At 36.7% G+C, this 22,561-nt stretch overlaps 1 protein-coding gene and 1 long non-coding RNA gene across 2 annotated transcripts; one reads left to right on the top strand and one right to left on the bottom strand.

Annotated features, from left to right (window-relative positions):
* The first annotated feature begins 1,879 nt into the window (after window positions 1–1,879).
* Window positions 1,880–5,364, top strand: LOC138309359 (uncharacterized). Its single transcript, XR_011206254.1, has 3 exons — window positions 1,880–2,026; window positions 2,630–2,720; window positions 5,237–5,364. It is a non-coding gene; the product is annotated as an uncharacterized lncRNA (long non-coding RNA).
* LOC138309358 (proton channel OtopLc-like) lies at window positions 4,019–15,456 on the bottom strand. Its single transcript, XM_069250539.1, has 8 exons — window positions 15,398–15,456; window positions 8,818–8,941; window positions 7,636–7,759; window positions 7,058–7,298; window positions 6,689–6,852; window positions 5,966–6,128; window positions 5,274–5,417; window positions 4,019–5,033 (listed from the first exon to the last, which is right to left on the bottom strand). The coding sequence occupies exons 1-8, from the start codon at window positions 15,417–15,419 to the stop codon at window positions 4,264–4,266; spliced, it is 1,752 nt and encodes a 583-aa protein (XP_069106640.1). The 5' UTR covers window positions 15,420–15,456; the 3' UTR covers window positions 4,019–4,263.
* Window positions 15,457–22,561: the final 7,105 nt, after the last annotated feature.

Genomic DNA, 22,561 nt, shown 5'->3' with positions numbered 1-22,561 from the left:
TTTTACTGAATCTCATCTCGAAGTTATTACCTTATGAGAGTCTATGGCAAGGTTGGTTGGTTTTGAACAGATGGTTTGAATATAGTGTTGTAAAGCTGCATGTCACCCTACACGGATATGCAACCACTATTTGTTTCTAAATTCATCAGAGTATGACTGGTATACACATAGCTAAAAGTACATGGAATTACAGTTCTCGTCTTAGATTAATATATATATATATATATATATATATTGTGGTTATTCCAACTAGTACATAATCAGATTACGATATTAGTTATACAGGTACATGTACTTCCGCATGTAACAGCAAGTTGGGGAAACACCAAATATAGAAATGTATCGTGTTGCATCACAGACCTCATTAGTAAATTCTTCGGATATAACAGAAACGAAATATCTCATAATGGTTTATTAGAAAGAAAAAAAGTGCTATTTCTTTTAAAACGGTAATTCTATACCTATACTAGTTCTGAGATATGTCCTGTTATTTTCAGCCTTGTTTCTCTTTTAATAATCAATTCTAAGAGAAAATTAATAGGCCTGTTTCACGTTAATTAATGATATCACTAGACTAGTCGATTCATTCATAAACAGTTTCTTTTACGTTTTAAAACTAGGATATTGTGAAACCTCCTTCCTATAATACAGCAAGTTTTACCACAACTATGTCTCAGCAAACAGGCAGTAGGGAACATTAGGTAAATGTAAAGGTGTTGAATGATTCTGGTGTTGTTGGGTCGGGGAGATATGGAAACATTCTCAAGAAAAAAACTCTGTATTTTATAAACGTAAACCACCTCTCCATTAATTATTAACTCTTCTAAAAACCTTAAACTTCATCTTGTATATATTTTGTGTGTTGTAATATTGAATTGGGATAGGGCTATATATGACAAAATAAAAATATTTTGAAATATAAAACGAAAAATAATCCTTTTCAGATCCATTGGATGGCATGAGACCCTTTTTCATTCAGATCCTCATTTATTGCCATAGATTAACTATTTTCTTTCATACAATACATGTACTATAATACTCTTCCAATAGATAGTGTCACAAAATGTAGCAATACTGTACCCAGGCCTGCCGCGACGGTTTTCCAGCATTTTTGATCCCGAAGGTATTTTTTTGGTCTCTTTTTACTGAAACCAACCTGAACAAAGATATATTTTGATAAAATATTTCCCGTCTAAACAACATATTAGACTGCGATATATACAGGTTATTGAGAGCACAATTTCAAATAAAAGCTTTAATAAACAGTTTATCAACCAATCTTTCAGTGGGCAAATTTTAAACGAGGGGAAATTTTAGGCCTAACCGTATTGAACCACCTTAACGTAGAAAACTACAGTTGTTGATTATTATCGATTCAAATCCTACTATAACACGTAAGGTTATTTTCATATTTACATTAAACCTCTTTCCATTCAGAGCTTAGTATAACTATTTAGATTATCTTTTATATTTTCCATTCAATTCCTTGCTAATATCTTTCATATATTAGCAATAGACATTCATCCATTCAATTCTTTACATATATCTTTTATATTTGCATTAATTAGACATTCTTCCCTACAGATCCAAATTTACTGAATTCCATAGAATATCTTTCATATTGTTTGTGATTTTTAATGTCAGACCCATCAGTTGCCCCCCTTTCAATGTCCTTGCTCGTCCACTTATTAATTACCCGGACTTGTTACAACTGCGCCTGACTTTTCTAGGCAGCACAGGCACTTGCAGATTATCATATAAAGCTGCTGTCGACAGAGAAATCCATTTAATTGAAGTTGCCTCCCTTTGATTGGCATGTACGTATCTTGATTTTTTCTCAAAATCAGAAATATTGTTTTATTTTCTCCCTTTTAGTGAAACAAAGCTGTTCCAGAGGGAACAAGATCTTTAATACCGCCTTGGTAGAATCTAAAATAATGACCTGTGGTTACGCCTTCGATTATTATTTAATTCTAACAGGATGGTATAACACGATAATATGTACCCCTACAAAGGTCCATAATGGGTAAGTATTGATATCTGATTCAAACACAGATTATTGTGAAAACATTATTCTCACCACCCTTTCATAAAAGATCTGGCAATATCCCATAAGGAATTCAAAAATATGTTTCAACCATAGGTATTGAGCACGCTGGTAAGTCAAAGAGACTATAGACTAATGTATTGAGATCCCTAAATAACCACTTGAACCCAAATCTGAAATCTAATGTTTCGTAGTTTCCTAACACGATCTAGAACATCACAGAATTCTTTTTAATGTTTTAAAGTTTGAAATAAATTAGTTATTGAGATCGACGCGTTCATATGAGTGCCGCTTTCATGGGAAAAAAAACAAACGCGTTCCATTACCAATGTTCCGTTATCGGGCGGGGAGTCTGCCACTTACAGATTTGAAGACAGATCCCCATTTTCACTCTGTTTCACGGAAGATCTGATCATATTTCATTTCCAAAGCTTATGTTTAGATCCCGGCATGCGAAATAAACGACACCTGCTTCGTCACCAAATGCAAACTATACCTGTGTGGCCCCTTGCTTGAGATCAATTGATTTCAGAAACAGGAAGTATAATTCGTACACACTATTATTAATTGACCCTTTTTCAGAGATTCTGGAAGCAGTGATTTGATTGGACAATCCAAAGAACAACAGAACGTGACTCCATAGTTGAAACATAGGCCTGTATTTAGCACGCTGGTAAGTCAAACACCCACTATAGACTAAATATTATTAAACGTTCTACCAACAGACAAGACGTACCAGAATGTGGAGAGAAAAGCCGGAGTAACAGGAGAAAAAACTGCCGACTTTCGGTCAGTTTCTAGCAAAATTTTGTTCATTTTGGCATGTTCTAAAACTATAAAGCCAACTTTGTAGCCATGGATTATTCCTGAAACCCTTGGCGGATTTCAAGTCAAAAGTGAAGTTATTGTTTTTTAAATTTTGATTGGATGCGGCTAAGTTCAGCCGACCAATGAAAACGTGTTTTCTAGATGGACAGTGACTTCCAGCGAAGTCATATTTACTATTTTGTCAGTTAATATTTGTTTTAGATCATATAAATGAAATAATTGGATACGTTTCTCTCCAAACAGATAAGAAACTTAAATAGTGTGTGGTTTTAATACCTTGGCTAGCGAAGTTGCTATAGACCCCTTTAAGACTGTGTCATCGGGGAGGTTTAATTTTGTGATACTCCAGTTAACCTGACTCTTAATAAGAAAACGAATGAACCAAATTATGCAAATACATGTAAATAATAACAATTCACAATGGATTTCCTTTGCAAACAACAAATTGCATAGTCATAATAACGTAGCTGGGGACGACGAACGGACAATTCCTTTTGGAAAGTGATGACAGGGTGTGCATTTTCGTTGATCATAAAAGGCGACTTAATTTAGGATATTTTCTGTTATGTAGCCAATCGTTGAATTTGAGAGTCCATCTCTGTGAGAAGGGATTTTTTGTTCTATTCCCTGACCGAGACACCGTAGTCTATAAAATGCACGATGATTTCTGCTCATACTTAGCGCTCAGCAAACTAGGAGTGGGACGACTGGTTTGCACGTTATCAGTATATTGTGATTAGGCGACGTGTTTGTTTTCCTTTGCTAGCGATATATTCTTCAGTGAAAAAGCCAAAGAGTCACAACCCGAACGTACTGCAGTCTCCCAAATGACCCAGACTGTTAATAGGACGGTAATGTAACCAACCAACCAAACAATCATTGTTCTAATTCAATGTTATCAATCATTTGGTTTTACACATTAAGATTATTTCATTAATTCGGGAATGTTAGAAATACTTCGTCTTCTAGTATCAGTGTTTGGTTTTCATGGACATATGTTTAAATGCTTCATGAGCAAAATATACGTATAGAGATATTCTGTCAACATTTGCTGTCCCCAAGTTATCCGATGCGCAAATTACACGAGTTTCTACGTTAAATCAAACAAAGCACAAGGAGAACGCATATACCAGCACAGCCCAATAGGAAATACTATGAACAAGTTGTTTAATAAAACAAAGCACATATAAATACAATTGTACATAGCTAACCAGATATTACATATCCTGTATTTTAAATGTTTTCATAGAATGAATTCGTAAAGCATATTATACACGATACATTGAAGCTGCCTTAAATACACCAAATGAGCAAGTTAAACTAGCCAGAGCAAATGTCATAACCACTTATATAAAATGTATGCCACTAAACACCAGTAAATACAGTTTTTACATCCGTTTGATTTTCCATGCGTGTTTCCAAATATGCGATAGACACACTGTGGAATGAAACCGGAAGAAGATCGAAAGCGGCACGGAGACATGGGTAAAAATGCCCCACGCTTCCGGTCCGTAAAACTGCAGCTGTACTGGGTTGTGAGCGGCGTCCTTTATTTGGAATGTCGTGTTTCCCCACATTGTTATGTTACACAGCAGGAGGAAAGTGATGAACTCTCTCCCCGATTTTCTTGTCGCGTTCGTTTGATTTCCAGCCGACATTCCCATGCCCATAATCAACAACATTGTCTGAAGGGTCGCTTGTATCATCGCAAAAACATTGGTGACGATCGTCAAGGAGCCTTCTAGCGTTTCTATGAAATAAACTGCAGCAAAAATACTAAAAACTGAAAACATAAAAAGTCCACTGAACGATAACCACGCTAGAATCTTTTCCAGTTCGTCTGTAAGATTTCGTCTAAAACGCAGGTGACGCATAAACCATATGGCAAATATAGTGGCAACAATCATACAGGCGTAGGTGACGATTTCACACAGATACACCACCAGGACGATGACGTGGCTATCATCGTCCGTACTGTCGACGACACTGAAGAGGATCATGGAGATGAGTGAGGCGATGAATGTCAGGATTCCAAGAAACATTCCACGACTGGAGCTTGCGCAGTCCACACTAATCCGGTGGTTGTGTGTTGGGTCGACGTTGGTTGAGCTCCTCTTCGCTTTTGTTCCCACATTTTGCCACATTACGAAGAATATACCTGTAAAATAATACAGTTTTTATAAACATGTAGTAAAATGTTTAAAAAAAAAGATAATATTATTTCAATTTGCATTGTGCAATATGTGTGGACAAACAAACATCACTTTAAACAAAAACCTTTCTTTTTGTCCTCTTAAATAACCCATTGTATTGTTTCACTTTTCCACTTGCTTTTAACATTTTTTTGTCCTTGGTTTCAAGGTTTGTACTTGGTTTCCTCGTTGCCATGGTAACGTACCAGCACAGATGACGCTGTACTCGATGGTGAAAGGATACAGGTATGGACTGGTTGACCGCAGTACTCGACCAAACAGATTACTCCACTGGCACGCAAGCTCCGGGAGCGCGGGGAAATAGGACATCTCGGTTTCATTGCCGTGGTCTAAAAGCAACGAGAAATGAACAATATACAATACATATCATATTTTGATGGAATTATTTAATTTTAAATTTAAAGCGTTGGATGAAGGAGTTTGTGAATCTACGTTTTGTTGATTATCAATGTGCTCTGGAAGGACTAGACTCGGGCAAGTTAGAGAAAGACGACTCCAGTTTTCATACTAGTGCATTGAGTCGTGAGTTCTGAGAAAAGTCAAGTCTAGCTTATATATTATACATCTAGTATCAAAAATATTGTCGAAATCGGGACTGGCCAATTCTGTGGTTTGCTTCATTGAATTACCTAATTTTGTTGTTGGCTCTTTTGAATTGCCTTATTTTGTAGTTGGCTCTAATGAATTACCTAATTTTGTTGTTGGCTCCGTTGAATTACCTGAATTACCTAATTTTGAAGTTGGCTCCATTGAATTGGCTTCATTGAATTGGCTCAATTGAATTACCTAATTTTGGTGTTTGCTCTTTTGAATTGCCTTATTTTGTAGTTGGCTCCATTGAATTACCTAATTTTGTTGTTAGCTCCATTTGAATTACCTAATTTTGTTGCGTTTTTCCCTGCGTAGTGGTTGAATTTCTGGAGGCTGTGTATGGAATGGAGCGTCTCAACGACAATGACTCTGAACCACACACAAATGTTTGTAGCGCTCATGTGCATAAAACCAAATCGGGCGATGAAGGAATGCTCGAGGATGGTCACCTAGGATAAAGAAGGTTATAGGTCAAGGACGTTCTCTTATACAAAGGCTAAAAAGGACAGGTCAAGGACATCTCTTTATACAGAAGACACAGAATGGTATGGGTCTAGAGGGCATCTTTACAAACGATATACAAATCTAAATGGATAGGTCTAGAGGGCATTCTATATACGAAACAATTTAATATCAAAGGTTGGTAACCTAAACCAACAGGTGTAATTACTTAAGAAGCTTGTCTTTGAATAATCAAAAAGAATAGGCTTAACGTCACGGATTTTTCATTGCAGTGACTGGGAATAATCCATGGCAACAAATTGGCGTTGACTTTACATGAAGCGAAAATGGATAGTGTTAAGTGACGTTTGCTAATGACGGGAAATGGACCTTGCAGTTTATGACGAGAACCTAGAAAACTAAGTTGGATGATCAAAGCAGCTTGTATCATTTACACACTGAATCATTGTTAGGGATACACGAATTATTACACTTAACAAAAATTTTCCTGTAAAGGAGAACTGCGAACTGTGGTTTCAGTGATTGTGTTGAAAGGACATTATCATACCTTTGAGTTTCGGAATATGAAGAAAAGCTGAGAGAAGGAGAAACAAAATTTGATGACTGGTTTAAGGATCTGTGTGGCGTCTAGACAGAAACTGTGGGTATCCTCAACTTCAAAATACTGACCAAAGTAGAGCACGTCCAGAACCATACCGCCGATACCAAAACCTGTCAACATGGCGTTCTATCAAACCAAAGATTTGTACGTTTAGCTCTTCTGCAAACATTTGCAAGAAAAACAAAAGCATAACCGGAAGTTTTAACAAAGTTGCTATATAAAGCAAAGAAAGGCGATATTTGTCAAGAGATATACCGAACATTTCTAAGTTTGTTTTCAGAACCATTACTTTAGCCTACTTCATAGAAATCTTACCGACGGCGCCTAACCTCAGAAAGGAACTTCCGGTCTCGTGCACTGCTCCATGGAAACTTATCTTTGGTGTGATTTTCTTTGTTGTTTCCTTTTCTGGTTTTGTGCCATAGATCTTGGAATTTAACCACACACAAACTGAGCAGAACCAGTCGGGTTTGGGGAGAGGGTCGGTTCGCAACAGGAATAGGTAAATGAACAGGAGGAACGCCAGGCTGGCCCCGTACACGTACAGGTAGAAAAACTTAAATAAATAGAGGAATGTACGTGTACTTTAATTTTGAAAACGATCATTATATCACCTTCAAATAAGCCATGTCAGTGGTCAGTATAATTATCTATTTTTATCAGCACGTTATTCACAATATTATCAAGTTGCGACCTGCATATACAGGTAAAGTTTAACGCTGCTAAAGAACATTTTTAAGTCTTCAAAAAGTTACGAACAGATGAACATTTTCCGTTACTAGAGAAATAAGAATTATAGAAATAAGCATAACTCTAGATTAGAAATTGCAGGGTTTTATAAAACAAGAATTACAATATTAATGATAATGTAAATGAGGAATGCAATATCGTACCTCAAACATATAGTTGGGTTTAGCTTCCTCCCGGACAAACGTCTCCGCTATCGGTAGTACAAGGCCAATCACAACCAACAGAATCCCGTACAGGCCGCTTAGAATGATGACAATGTCGTCACGACTGGTCAGGTCAAGGGCATTTGGGGATTGAAGTAAAAAGAGGTTAAAGGTCAATCATCTCAGCCGATGAAGCAACAGGTCATATTGATAAACTTATTACAAATGTAAAAGTGTTTAAAAGTATCTATTGTCAGATGTCAATCATACAAATCCGAACAAAGGTTAAATTAACGGCAAATGTCAAATTAACGCCAAAGAAGCGAGATTTAATACATTTTTCTCAACAAGATTAAAACTGAAATAAGGCGAGATACAATAATATCTTATACGGTTGATCTCTTCAATTAGTATGGAAAAATAATAGGAAAACTTGAAATTCATAAGATTAATGATACAAATGCTATGGACAGATATTTTGATATTTGCATCATAAGTTTTGCCATCTACCTAAATCATTGTACTGGAATCTTAAAAACACCAAAACAAAATTCTTATTCATCAATGGTTTAAGAAATGTCAAATTTTTAGGTGTGAATTCTTATGTTTGAAAATAAACATCAAAGTTTTAAAGCAGACGACAGGACTAGGACATGTAGGATTACACAAGTCAGTCACATGTTAACATGAAACAATATCAAAGGAAAGTGCTCATAAAACTCTGTTTCGTTGGCTTTGACAAAATTAAAGTTTAAAGGAATAGAGAATGAATGGCAAACAAAATCGAATGTAAGGGAGGACGAGTGGCTTCTCACATTTCTGACATTGAAAACCATTACTTCCCATGTTCTAAAATTATGAAAATATGTTTGAGTTAAGATTATGATTATTTTGATTTAAGCGATTAGTGATGTTAACATATTTGTATAAATGTGATGTATACGAATAGTAATGCTTGTGCTAGAGGGGAGATGCATGGATGAGCAATCCGAATGATGATTAGTAGCACAAACCTGAGAGATTGAAATAGGTGATGAAGGAATGAGATGAATGATGTATAATTTATTTCAAAATAATTATGATACAATGTGCTTGTTTCTGAAAATGAAAAAGATATGTAAAAAAACAACAATAATAACTTCATATTCCGTACAATAAAAAATCTTTTATTCCATTTTTTACCTGACTCCCAATGAGATGTGATCATCTTTGTCACCATTGGTCGAGTTGTCGGATGACGTTTCACTGGGCACTAGATTGAGCGGACAAGTATCACCATCGCAAGTCCCTGCTTCCGCTTCCGGTTCTGTATAGAAAAAATACTTGAACAAATGTGTTAATACACGGTATATTTATTAGAAGGATTATTGAGTGACATCAGCCTTGACCTTATTTAGTGGTGATATTGGATGACGCGTTTCTATTGGTATTTATGTTTTAAAGCTGAAAATAGAGTCCATATGGAAAACCTTGCCTGGAATTTTACATTAAAACGTTTACACAAGAAATAAATAAATGGATAAATAGCTGATGGAATTTAGGCGTTTAACGAGTTGGCACCCATTGCCAATGTGAGTGCCAACTTCATGTTGAATTGGCTTCTGTCCAGTAGCGCTTCATGGAATTGCCTCTGTCCAGTTGACATTCAAATCGGCTATGAATGCTTACTTAAAGACGTTCAATGCTTAAATTAATTATTATATATTTATTTGAACTTGATGATGAAATCCCAAACGGTTTTGCATCTATAGACTGATGAATGCCAACTGCGCGGTTGGTAATAAGGTTACATAGTGGGACTGCAATCAAAGTGTAAATATAGCTTATTGAACAAACTTTCTGGTTTGTATTGTACGGAACTTGCAAATGTTATAAGTGCATCTTAAATGACAATAGTGACGTTTTTCCAGTACTTCTTGAAACTTTGTTTAAAAGGCGTCTCTATGAATTAACTTGAAGCTACAACTAAATATAGTGAAGTAAATTAAAATTACATCGTTAAAATAATGCGTCTTAAATCAACATGGTGACGTTTTTTCAGGTAATTCTCAAAATACCCTTAACATGCGTTTGCAGGCTGTGAATTACCTTGAAACTATAATTATGTCATTTGTTTACTCGGCCTTATGTGAGGCGTCAGGAGATGGGCGGTAGAGTCATGTATTCCACTTTGTCTGATGGATGTTAGTTGTTGCCTTTATATGTACGGGGGACCAGCGGGGACTTTCGTAAATAGGAGGACAGTGGTCGCTGGCCAGATTAGCTTTTAGCTACAGATTCTTACTTCAGAAGTCAGTCTGACCTAGATATGTCATGTATACATTACCTAAAACGCCTTTGGTGTGATGAAATGTGCAAACATTTTATGTAAGACATGTTTGATAAATCACGGGAGTTCGTTCAATATTGCAACTTCAGATCGGGACTGACAGCAAATAATTATTTTATGTCCATAAGAGAAGATAAGTCTTGCTAATGAATACATTAAATAGATTTCTAAAGGAAATACTTTAGTTTCTTTCAATCTCATTTTCTTCTTGTATGTTTCCAAACCCTTTAATGTGCCTCGTGAACGGCCACGAGTTTATAATGCTTCGTTCAATTGCAAACTTCTTTAGTTGGGGAATGACAGCAAACAAGTACAACATGTTCATAAAAGAAGAAAATCTTGCTATTTAGTACCCCGAGTTAATATTTTTCGACCAATTTATGAAGCCTATCAAATGTCAAAGGCTTCATAAAATTTGATATTGTTGGACAATGTTTAGATAAGTTTCAAACTGAAAGGTCGCCTTGTGTAATCATGTACCACCATTGCAAGTAGTAATTATGAAATGTCAACAGCTTAACAATAACATTTACATTACATTGTCAACAGTGCTGCTCGGTACCACTGTTTTCTATACGGACACTGAATATATAGATGGTACAGGTCTACCACAGGTGTTCGTTTCTAATATAAGTATAAGTATAATATATACTTATACTTATATTAGAAACCAACACCTGTGGGTCTACAGTGGCCCGGTTGTACAACTCTAGATTCAGTATCGGACAGCAGGACTGTCCTCAGTCAGTTTGGTTTTTACTAAAGCCAGCAGCACGTACCACAGGCGTTTGACTCTACATACATTTCTCTCTATATATATGTAAAAATGTGTGTGACAATGTAAAAATGTGTGTGACACAGTATTGTATATAAAGAGAGACAGGCTTTTGACTCTACAGACGTTTTTCTCTACAAATATATACTCAATATTACATATATAGAGAGGCAGGCTTTTGACTCTATAGACATGTTTTCTCTCTGTTAATACTGTGTGACACAGTATTACATATACATGTATAAAGAAAAAAATGTCTGAAGAGTCAAACGCCTGTGCACGTACCATCTCTCCTGTACATGTTAATTCTCTGTGATAACCAGCTTGTTGGTGACTTAATCGGTGCCATTCATATATGTTAAGTATGCTGTCTTATTAAAAATATTTCTGAAGATTTTTTATCTATGAGCTGTCCGGCTACACAAAAGCTGGAACATCCACCTGCGCATATACAATGAAATATATTTTGTATGTGTACCTGTACGTTTTTCACCCTTTCGCTGAAGATAAATGCAAGAATTAAGACAATGACTTTAGGGTCTCGACAGGACAAACATCTCCGTGTCGGAATGTTAATGCTTCCACGTTTACAGCAAAGATCAAGTTTAACTCAACCTTTTCATCATTTAAAACCAAAGGCTGATGGCTATTGTTTCCTAAAATCAGAGTGATAGTTAAACACCTAATTAAATTATCACTTTAACATGTAATGAAGTTGAATGATTTGTTATATTTACGTCCATTATGATAAGTTTATTACAGGGTCCAGTTTCATGAATATTCCTTAACTCTAAGGAATCCCTTAACTAAAAATCCCCCATAGTAAAGCATTACAGAAGTTAAGGGAAAATCTTAAGTTAAGGAGCCTTCCTTAAAATCTGTAATGATTTCCTTTGGAGAATTTTAAGTTAAAAGATGCTCCACCGCTGACAAATGGTATTGTTTCACTATAAATACAGGAGCAGACGATTTGGTATTTTTCTTCAGTTACAAAAGTTATTTACTTTACACCATTTCCACCATTGAAAAGTTTGAGCTTCTAACTTTACTTAAAGTTTAAAATAAAAAATAATTAATTGCATCCCGAAAAAAATCCCTCACACTATATCCTATATGGAATGAAGTACTGATTGCGCATGCACCAAAATCAAAATAAATTATTTTATATTATTTATTTTGTGTTAATTAAACATACATATACACGATTAAACACCAATTATTGTTCAAATGATTAGTATCATTTATGCTCTGTCGGCGGTGGAGCATCTTTAAGGAATTCCTAAAACTGGACCCAGGACAGTGTTGTGCGTGTGAAGGATGTTTTGGAGGGCTGCGGTATGTTTTTGTATCCTTGATAATTATGGCGATGTTTTGGTTTAACGCAACGGTTAATCATCCTATTAACTGTCAGAATCTTTAAGAAGATATCAGGAATATGCGGTAAGAGAAAGCCTGCTTTCCCGGACAATAACCACTGAACAGCGGTCAGTACATGGCAATTGTCTCACATCATGGGATTCGAATGCAAGAACCTGGGGGTTATGGAAATATGTCGGAACATCTTGAACACTCGCTCGCAGTGGCTCCTTGATATAGTGAACCTTTTCAAGAGACAAATTTATTTTTCTTTGCGTTGTGAGTGTCTGTTTTATGTGCAAAACTTACGGTAGTTATTCATCACTTTTGAAGGATGATTAATTTCCTTCTTCGTTTATTGTTTTACTTACTTTTCGTGCTCAATTACTTTAAAATGCGCAGGTTGTTGACATCACACTTGTATCATTTATATGTCAAATGTTCTGATGTCTTCTACAAAAACACGTATGAAATATCTCACGTCAGCTATCAGATGTGATAATGATATTTCACTGACTGGTCGTTCTGATACAGAGACACAAGCCTGAATGTTTGGGTGACAAATATACATGTTATTGTAAAGAACGAAATTACATGTAATATGTATTATAGAGTTAGGGTTTAAACAAATATTGCAACAATATAATATTGTTACCTTCACTGAGTTTTATGATGTGTAAGAGTATGGATGAATAAAATTAATTACAAATCTAGCAAAAGTGAAATGATATTTGTGTATATAAATGCATGGATGAATAAATTTAGCAAGTAAGAAAGTGATGTGTGTAAATGTAAGTGCATGGATGAATAAGATTAATTAAATATATATCTAACAAGTGAGGAAGTGTCAATTGGAAGCATGATCTTTGAATATAATTACCATCTTGATGGGAGAATGAGTAAAATGTAAATTACATAAAAAAAAATAATTTATTTTCACAAAACATAACAGACACAATGATATAGTTTTGACTACTAAGTTTGACTTGACTGTGATGTCCATGGTCAGTTTTGACTACTAAGTTTGACTTGAATGTGATGTCCATTTCGATACGTCCTGGTGTATACGGTGTATAGTTTTGACTACTAAGTTTGACTTGACTGTGATGTCCATTTCGATACGTCCTGGTGTATATGGTGTATAGTTTTCGATACGTCCTGGTGTATATGGTGTATAGTTTTCGATACGTCCTGGTGTATATGGTGTATAGTTTTGACTACTAAGTTTGACTTGACTGTAGTGTCCATTTCGATACGTCCTGGTGTATATGGTGTATAGTTTTCGATACGTCCTGGTATATATGGTGTATAGTTTTGACTACTAAGTTTGACTTGACTGTAGTGTCCTTTTCGATACTTTTTGTTTGTTTGTTTGATTAATTAACGTCCTATTAACAGCTATGGTCATGTAAGGACGGCCTCCCATGCATGCGGCGTGTTGCGTGTATGTTGTGCGAGGTGCGTGTTTTGGGAGACTGCGGTATATTCATGTTGTGTCTTCTTGTATAGTGGAACTTTTGCCCTTTTTATAGTGCTATATCACTGAAGCATGCCGCCGAAGACACCAAGCAACACACCCCACCCGGTCACATTATACTGACAACGGGCGAACCAGTCGTCCCACTCCCTGTATGCTGAGCGCTAAGCAGGAGCAGAAACTACCACTTTTATAGACTTTGGTGTGTCTCGGCCAGGGGACAGAACCCAGAGCCTGTGTATACACCAGTGACTGTAGTGTCCATTTCAGTACGTCCTGGTGTATATGGTGTATAGTTTTGACTACTAAATTTGACTTGACTGTAGTGTCCATTTCGATACGTCATGGTGTATATGGTGTATAGTTTTCGATACGTCCTGGTATATATGGTGTATAGTTTTCGATATGTCCTGGTGTATATGGTGTATAGTTTTCGATACGTCCTGGTATATATGGTGTATAGTTTTCGATATGTCCTGATGTATATGGTGTATAGTTTTCGATACGTCCTGGTGTATATGGTGTATAGTTTTCGATACGTCCTGGTGTATATGGTGTATAGTTTTCGATACGTCCTGGTGTATATGGTGTAGTTTTACAACTTTCCATTCGTCCTTATATCATTGGTCTATATATAGCCATTCAGAAAACTAATAAATCAACATGTATATTTGGAACGTATCCAAATCAGAGACCATTATGTAACTGGGGTGGGTCAACACCCCAATAAAAAGTTTATATTGACTTTTTCCAGACAAGCAAAGTACTTAAAACCTCGGTCCTTAAGGTATGTCTGTATTATATACGTGTAATACACATTGTATCTGTATTTTTATCGTAGTGTAAATGTTATAAATGAAAATCGAATAGTCCTTCTGTTCTTTGTGACGAAAGCTATCACAACATCCATATCATTTCAAATTAATCGATTAAACAATACAACAATAAAGAAGGCTTCTGGACGAGAATTAATTGCAATTATAACTTCAGTGTAACATGTGTTTCATTATATCCGATTTTAAATAAAGTTAGTTCGACTGTACTAAGCCAGGAAAGTCACATGCGAATATTTCGTTTCGTTTATTTATTTGCAGACCAAGGGATTTTAACCAGCTATTTATGATTGGATTTTCATAACGATTAAATATTCACTTAAAGTATAGTATATTGAGAAATATGTTTTTATGTATATATAATGTACTATTTAATGTAGGTAAAATGCACTTAATGAATGTGAAATGTATTAATTAACGTAGATTAAATGTACTTGAACGTATGGAAATGTACTCTTTATTGTATGAAATGATTAATTAATGTACATACATGTGAAATGTACTAATTCATACATGTTGTGTAATGTTCGAAAATGTATGTACATTATAAAATGTACTTACGTTATACATAAAATGTACTAGAATGTGTATATGAAATGTATCAATGTATATGAAATGTACTAAATCTATATAAAATGTACTAAATCTAAATCTATATAAAATGTACTAAATCTATATAAAATGTACTAAATATAAAATGTACTAAATCTATATAAAATGTACTAAATCTATATAAAATGTACTAAATCTACTTAAAAATTACGAGAATGTATATAAAATGTCCTAAATGTATATAAAAAAGTATTTATAAAATGTCCTAAATGTAAATAAAATGTCCTAAATGTATATAAAATGTCCTAAATGTATATAAAAAAGTATTTATAAAATGTCCTAGATGTAAATAAAATGTCCTAAATGTAAATAAAATGTCCTAAATGTATACAAAATATACTAATAAAATGTATGCATTTTTAGATAATAAAAACACATACCTTTGTCGACGTCTACTTTCATGCTGTTGGCCACGTGCAACACTCGTGTGTTTTTGAAGCTGGACAGGTAATACAGTTTGTGTGTGGAGAAATCATGGAGGTCAGGGGTCAAAGGTAACACCAAGGTAAAAGGTCAAAGTGACTTGTGTATGCACACAATACATGAACAGCACACAATGAACACTTCATGAAATTTCGTGAGAACAATCTCTCTTCTCACCTGCAAATGTTAATATTAATTCCATTTTTTGTGAGATGTTCACCATATCTGGGCCTCGCTGAGCATTACCGGGCAATCTTTATTGTTTAAAGCATTTACGTGAATACATTAAAAGTAGACAGATTTGATGTCAGCAGACAGAAGATCTAATACTTGTAGTGGTACGTAGTACACATAGATATAGTGTATTGTGTTCCATTTATTGATATAAAATCTATCGCGCCTTATTACCCCAGTTTCTAAAATTAAGAAATAAAAATATTAATTAAAGTTATATGTGACGTATTTTTCATACTCACGAATCAAGATAAGCTTTTAATATGTTATTCATCACCAAAAGTTATTAACATTTTGAAAATTAGAGTACGTTCAATGCATTGGTTTTAATCTTAAAAATACAAATAAGAGCACAAAATGAATTTTAGCAGTACTGCCAAAAATCATTATATGTACATCTATAGTGAAGCGAAATGAGTACCTAAGGTCAGACTATGAAGCCAAATTTTTACATTGTTATTAGTTATTGTAAAGTGATTTCTGCAGGAAAGTTTCCATCTAAACATACATAAGGCATAAAAAACAACAATTTACATTACATAATTTCTGTGTTGTAACTAATGTTTGTAAGGCATCTGAAGCCATTTGAATAATTTTTACAGCTTAATTCATCAAACCTGATGGTTTTCAATAGATTAATCGAGAAAAAGTAACATGCCAAAATTTTCGCCCGGTTACGGCACATATAACTTTAAAAGATGATGTTTGACATTATGTGGCGGACTTCTTTTGTTTGATGTCCTACTTAGAGCAAGGGCCATTTAAGGATGTGCCAGATTTAGGAGCTGGGGAAAGCCATATTACCCGGAGAAAAACCACCGATCTACTACCACCTTCTGGCAACTGTTGGTTTCTAACGTGTAACCCAGGGGTGGAGTGCTATTGATTATATCATTCAAACTAGGGGGAGATAATCGAATATTAGAACGCAGGTGAGAAATTAACAAACTGATTAGACACATATCATTATTGATTCTAAATACGAAACATATAGTGAGAATGATGATATCATGACAATCTAATCAGTTTGAGAAATAGTAACAACTTGTCAGTGTATATGTACATATTTCTGAACACCAGTAGAATAAACTTAAGATACAATAGTTAATATTAAATAGCAATGTAGTTGTAGTGTTGTCCTACCACATTGGCGTCTTCATCAATTTTCACTTCCACAAGGGAAAATGTATAGCCGGGTATTTTCGTGTATTTATCATCGCGCTTGACATCGCATGATATAGTTATTAAAGATCGCGAGTATTTGATCCGCGAAATAGTTAAATAGTAATTTGAATAATTTAAACCTTAAAAGCTAGATCGTGGAAATTTCAAACTGCTGAAATTTAGTTTCCTTGATTTAAGAGAAAATCGCTAAAGCCTGACCGGCTATACGGTATTCGATGTGCAAGCTGCTTCCCGTCTCCTGTGAATCAAAGTACTGAAAGTACTATAGGCTCAGTGTTCACGATAGTACATGTAAGTACCGGTAGCATAAAATGAAAATAAATTAGAATAGCGCCGTGACCCTTTAAAAGTGACAATATTCCGTTCTGTATGCGAGTGTTTTGTGTCTTTCATTAATGTTTTCCACAGCATAAAAGTATGAGGGTATTTCTCTCCCATGTGGCTGTTTGTTGCCATGACAACACTCTTCCTGCCCTTGATGAACATGCATATCTGGACCGAGACATTATGGCATAATTAATATCCTGATTTACCTTCAGAATGTTTCAAACATCTCTCTTGTCTTTTTGATCCCAAAACCCTTTCTATTGTTAGACTTTTATTGCTAAAGATTTTCAGGATTTCTTTCGAAGATTTTCATGAATTTCACGTCTTGTCATAGACGTGTATATTCTATTTTTTTTCTGACTAAGGCTTTACATGAGTTCCTTCCTCTGTTCTGGCTTGGCATTTTAGAAATTCCCCTACTGTTTGGGCTTCAGATTTCTGCCCTCTGTTATTTCTTAGAATTTTCAGAAGCTTCAGGAGCTCTTCCCTTGTTCTGGCTTTGTATTTTCAGAGTTTCCTCCCAATCGTCCCTTAGATATAGTTTTAATTAATTTCCTCTGTCACCTATCGAAGATTTTACATTACATGTATCTTTTTATCCAGTAAAATAATCATTTCCCAGCTGGCAGGTTCACATAAAGCATCGCAAAGCATTCCACACGATCCCATCAATGTAGGTAACACATATCTAGAGAAGGAACTGTGCTTTGAAGAGGAAATTTCTCTAAATCCATGGACCGTGTTTGACACCTGTGAATTTTATTGAAGGTTAAGGACATTTATGAAAACAAAAAGGCTTTCACATAACCCAATAGAGCAAATAACGACCCGACCGCCACATTAATGTCTCGTACAGATGTGATACTAAACAATGGAGGACAAGAATGGCAAAGTAGCTTCGCATCAATTTATTATATCTTAATTATTTACATAAATTTCTATATATACACTAAAATTTACAATTCATAATCAGTAGACCTACATACAAGAATGGAATTACAGAGTTTTAACAGTTCACTATTATCTATTCACAAATCTGAGCTTCAACAGTAAATTACCATCCATTCATTCATTTCATACTACACAAATGTAAATAATTAAACTACGGTAAATATTAAAACCTCCTTCTGATCAGCTCAAATTGAATCTCTTGAGATCTCAATAATCACGATGACATCTTCATTTCATATATTCAATTCATTAGTAAATTGTACATCATGTATTTTTTTCATGGAAATTAAGAAATAAATTTCAAACAAGATTTGCCTTGGACAAAATCCATGCTAATAATCTTTTTTGTTTTTGTTTTTGTTTTTTGTATGAAAATTGATCAAAACAGGATGGATTGTAACAATAGAATAAGTAATATCCCTTAACTTATAAAACAATTGAACTTCGTTGACTTTATTATTTTGAAGATAACTTGAATACATGTAGTAAGAAAAATCAAAAGTTTAATGGTTTTAGATAAATCCTGCTCACATGAAGCCAAGTTCCTAAAGAACAAGAGGCCCAGAGGGCCTGTATCGCTCACCTGGTTTGTAATGCCAAGTAATGTTCTGAATACAGGTTCATTGTTTCTTTTCTGAAGGAATTTTAATATTAACCTCTAAATCCCTTATTGGGCCCCACCCCTCCCGCCCCCAGGGGGTCAGAGCCAAAATTTATACAAGTTCTGTTCCCCTTCTTCCAAGGATGTTTATGGCCAAATTTGGTCACAATCCAAACAAAACTCTAGGACAAGAAGTGATTTATAGGATTTACCTCTATTTCCCCTATTGGGCCCCATCCGTCCTGCCCTCGGGGGGCCAGAGTCAAAATTTATACGAGTTCTGTTCCCCTTCCCCCATGGATGTTTGTTGCCAAATTTGGTTACAAACCATGCAGAACTCTATGACTAGTAGCGATTTAAAGGATTTACCTCTATTTCCCCTATTGGGCCTCGCCCCTCCTGCCCCCGGGGGGTCAGAGCCAAAATTTACACAGTTCTGTTCCCCTTCCCCAAAGGATGTCTGTGGCCAAATTTGGTTACATTCCATTCAGAACTCTATGACTAGTAGCGATTTAAAAGATTTACCTCTATTACCCCTATTGGGCCCCGCCCCTCCTGCCCCCGGGGGACCAGAGCCAAAATTTATACAAGTTCTGTTCCCCTTCCCCAAAGGATGTTTGTGGCCAAATTTGGTTACATTCCATTCAGAACTCTATGACAAGTAGCGATTTAAAGGATTTACCTCTATTTCCCCTATTGGGCCCCGCCCCTCCTGCCCCTGGGGGATCAGAGCCAAAATATATACAAGTTCTGTTCCCCTTCCCCCAAGGATGTTTGTGGCCAAATTTGGTTACAATCCATGTAGAGCTCTAGGACAAGTAGAGATTTAAAGGATTTACCTCTATTTCCCCTATTGGGCCCCGCCCCTCCTGCCCCCAGGGGGTCAGAGCCAAAATTTATACAAGGTCTGTTCCCCCTCCCCCAAGGATGTTTGTGGCCAAATTTGGTTACATTCCATTCAGAACTCTATGACTAGTAGCGATTTAAAGGATTTACCTCTATTTCCCCTATTGGGCCCCGCCCCTCCTGCCCCCTGGGGACCAGAGTCAAAATTTACACAAGTTCTGTTCCCCTTCCCCCAAGGATGTTTGTGGCAGAATTTGGTTACAATTCATGTAGAACTCTATTACAAGTAGCGATTTAAAGGATTTACCTCTATTTCCCCTATTGGGCCCCGCCCCTCCTGCCCCCGGGGGACCAGAGCCAAAATTTATACAAGTTCTGTTCCCCTTCCCCAAAGGATGTTTGTGGCCAAATTTGGTTACATTCCATTCAGAACTCTATGACAAGAAGCGATTTAAAGGATTTACCTCTATTACCCCTATTGGGCCCCACCCCTCCTGCCCCCGGGGGGTCAGAGCCAAAATTTATACAAGTTCTGTTCCCCTTCCCCCAAGGATGTTTGTGGCCAAATTTAGTTACATTCCATTCAGAACTCTACGACAAGTAGCGATTTAAAGGATTTACCTCTATTTCCCCTATTGGGCCCCGCCCCTCCTGCCCCCGGGGGATCAGAGCCAAAATTTATACAAGTTCTGTTCCCCTTCCCCCAAGGATGTTTGTGGCCAAATTTGGTTACATTCCATTCAGAACTCTATGACTAGTAGCGATTTAAAGGATTTACCTCTATTTCCCCTATTGGGCCCCGCCCCTCCTGCCCCAGGGGGACCAGAGCCAAAATTTATACAAGTTCTGTTCCCCTTCCCCCAAGGATGTTTGTGGCCAAATTTGGTTACATTCCATTCAGAACTCTATGACTAGTAGCGATTTAAAGGATTTACCTCTATTTCCCCTATTGGGCCCCGCCCCTCCTGCCCCCTGGGGACCAGAGTCAAAATTTACACAAGTTCTGTTCCCCTTCCCCCAAGGATGTTTGTGGCAGAATTTGGTTACAATTCATGTAGAACTCTATTACAAGTAGCGATTTAAAGGATTTACCTCTATTTCCCCTATTGGGCCCCGCCCCTCCTGCCCCCGGAGGACCAGAGCCAAAATTTATACAAGTTCTGTTCCCCTTCCCCAAAGGATGTTTGTGGCCAAATTTGGTTACATTCCATTCAGAGCTCTATGACAAGAAACGATTTAAAGGATTTACCTCTATTACCCCTATTGGGCCCCACCCCTCCTGCCCCCGGGGGGTCAGAGCCAAAATTTATACAAGTTCTGTTCCCCTTCCCCAAAGGATGTTTGTGGCCAAATTTAGTTACATTCCATTCAGAACTCTACGACAAGTAGCGATTTAAAGGATTTACCTCTATTTCCCCTATTGGGCCCTGCCCCTCCTGCCCCCGGGGGATCAGAGCCAAAATTTATACAAGTTCTGTTCCCCTTCCCCCAAGGATGTTTGTGGCCAAATTTAGTTACATTCCATTCAGAACTCTATGACTAGTAGCGATTTAAAGGATTTACCTCTATTTCCCCTATTGCGCCCCGCCCCTCCTGCCCCAGGGGGACCAGAGCCAAAATTTACACAAGTTCTGTTCCCCTTCCCCCAAGGATGTTTGTGGCCAAATTTGGTAACATTCCATTCAGAACTCTATGACTAGTAGCGATTTAAAGGATTTACCTCTATTACCCCTATTGGGCCCCGCCCCTCCTGCCCCCGGGGGAACCAGAGTCAAAATTTATACAAGTTCTGGTCCCCTTCCCCGCAGGATGTTTGTGGCCGAATTTGGTTACATTCCATTCAGAGCTCTATGACAAGTAGCGATTTAAAGGATTTACCTCTATTACCCCTATTGGGCCCCGCCCCTCCTGCCCCCGGGGGGTCAGAGCCAAAATTTATACAAGTTCTGTTCCCCTTCCCCCAAGGATGTTTGTGGCCAAATTTGGTTACATTCCATTCAGAACTCTATGACAAGTAGTGATTTAAAGGATTTACCTCTATTTCCCCTATTGGGCCCCGCCCCTCCTGCCCCGGGGGGGACAGAGCCAAAATTTATACATGTTCTGTTCCCCTTCCCCCAAGGATGTTTGTGGCCAAATTTGGTTACATTCCATTCAGAACTCTATGACAAGTAGTGATTTAAAGGATTTACCTCTATTTCCCCTATTGGGCCCCGCCCCTCCTGCCCCGGGGGGGACAGAGCCAAAATTTATACAAGTTCTGTTTCGCCTCCCCCAAGGATGTTTGTGGCCAAATTTGGTTACAATCCATGCAGAACTCTATGACTAGTAGCGATTTAAAGGAAATGTTGACGGACGGACGGACGGACGACGGACGCCGCGCCATGACATAAGCTCACCGGCCCTTCGGGCCAGGTGAGCTAAAAAGGGATTGAAAACTACAAGCAAAACTGATTTATCAAACCAAACAGACCTGGTGTAACAAAAGGTTGTTGTTTGAAATAAATTTCAAAGAATTTTCCAAGACCTAAAAAATAAAATGTCATAAATTTTACCTGAAATCTGGAAAAGTGACAAAAGTAGTAAGAAGTGATTCTTTTTAAATTATTGATTTCATTTTGAATGAATTAGTTATCAAAATATGAAAAACAAGCACTTCATAAGCATGATAGGTAAAATGCACTTTATAAGGACAAGACCATCATTCTAAGCACACGTACCAGTACACCTCAAAATGAAGTAATTTTCTAGGGCCTTTATAAACCCTGTGGAGTTAACGCAGTCTATCTGAATTTCCACACACAATTTGAGCTACAAAGTAATACCATTGAAATTTGCGTAGTCAATCCACCTCTAGTAATAAATTTGTTCTTGAGATATTTTTGTCATGATCTGTATATCTCATGTAAAAATTGACTCTGGTGACCTCTAGCACGAACCTATCAGGGGGTTTATATATACGATATATTTAGTAACA

The sequence above is a fragment of the Argopecten irradians genome, chromosome 15 (genome assembly GCF_041381155.1).
Source record: "Argopecten irradians isolate NY chromosome 15, Ai_NY, whole genome shotgun sequence".
Lineage (NCBI taxonomy): Eukaryota > Metazoa > Mollusca > Bivalvia > Pectinida > Pectinidae > Argopecten > Argopecten irradians.
Note: the sequence above shows the minus strand (reverse complement) of the source record. Positions and strands in the feature narration are given on the sequence as shown.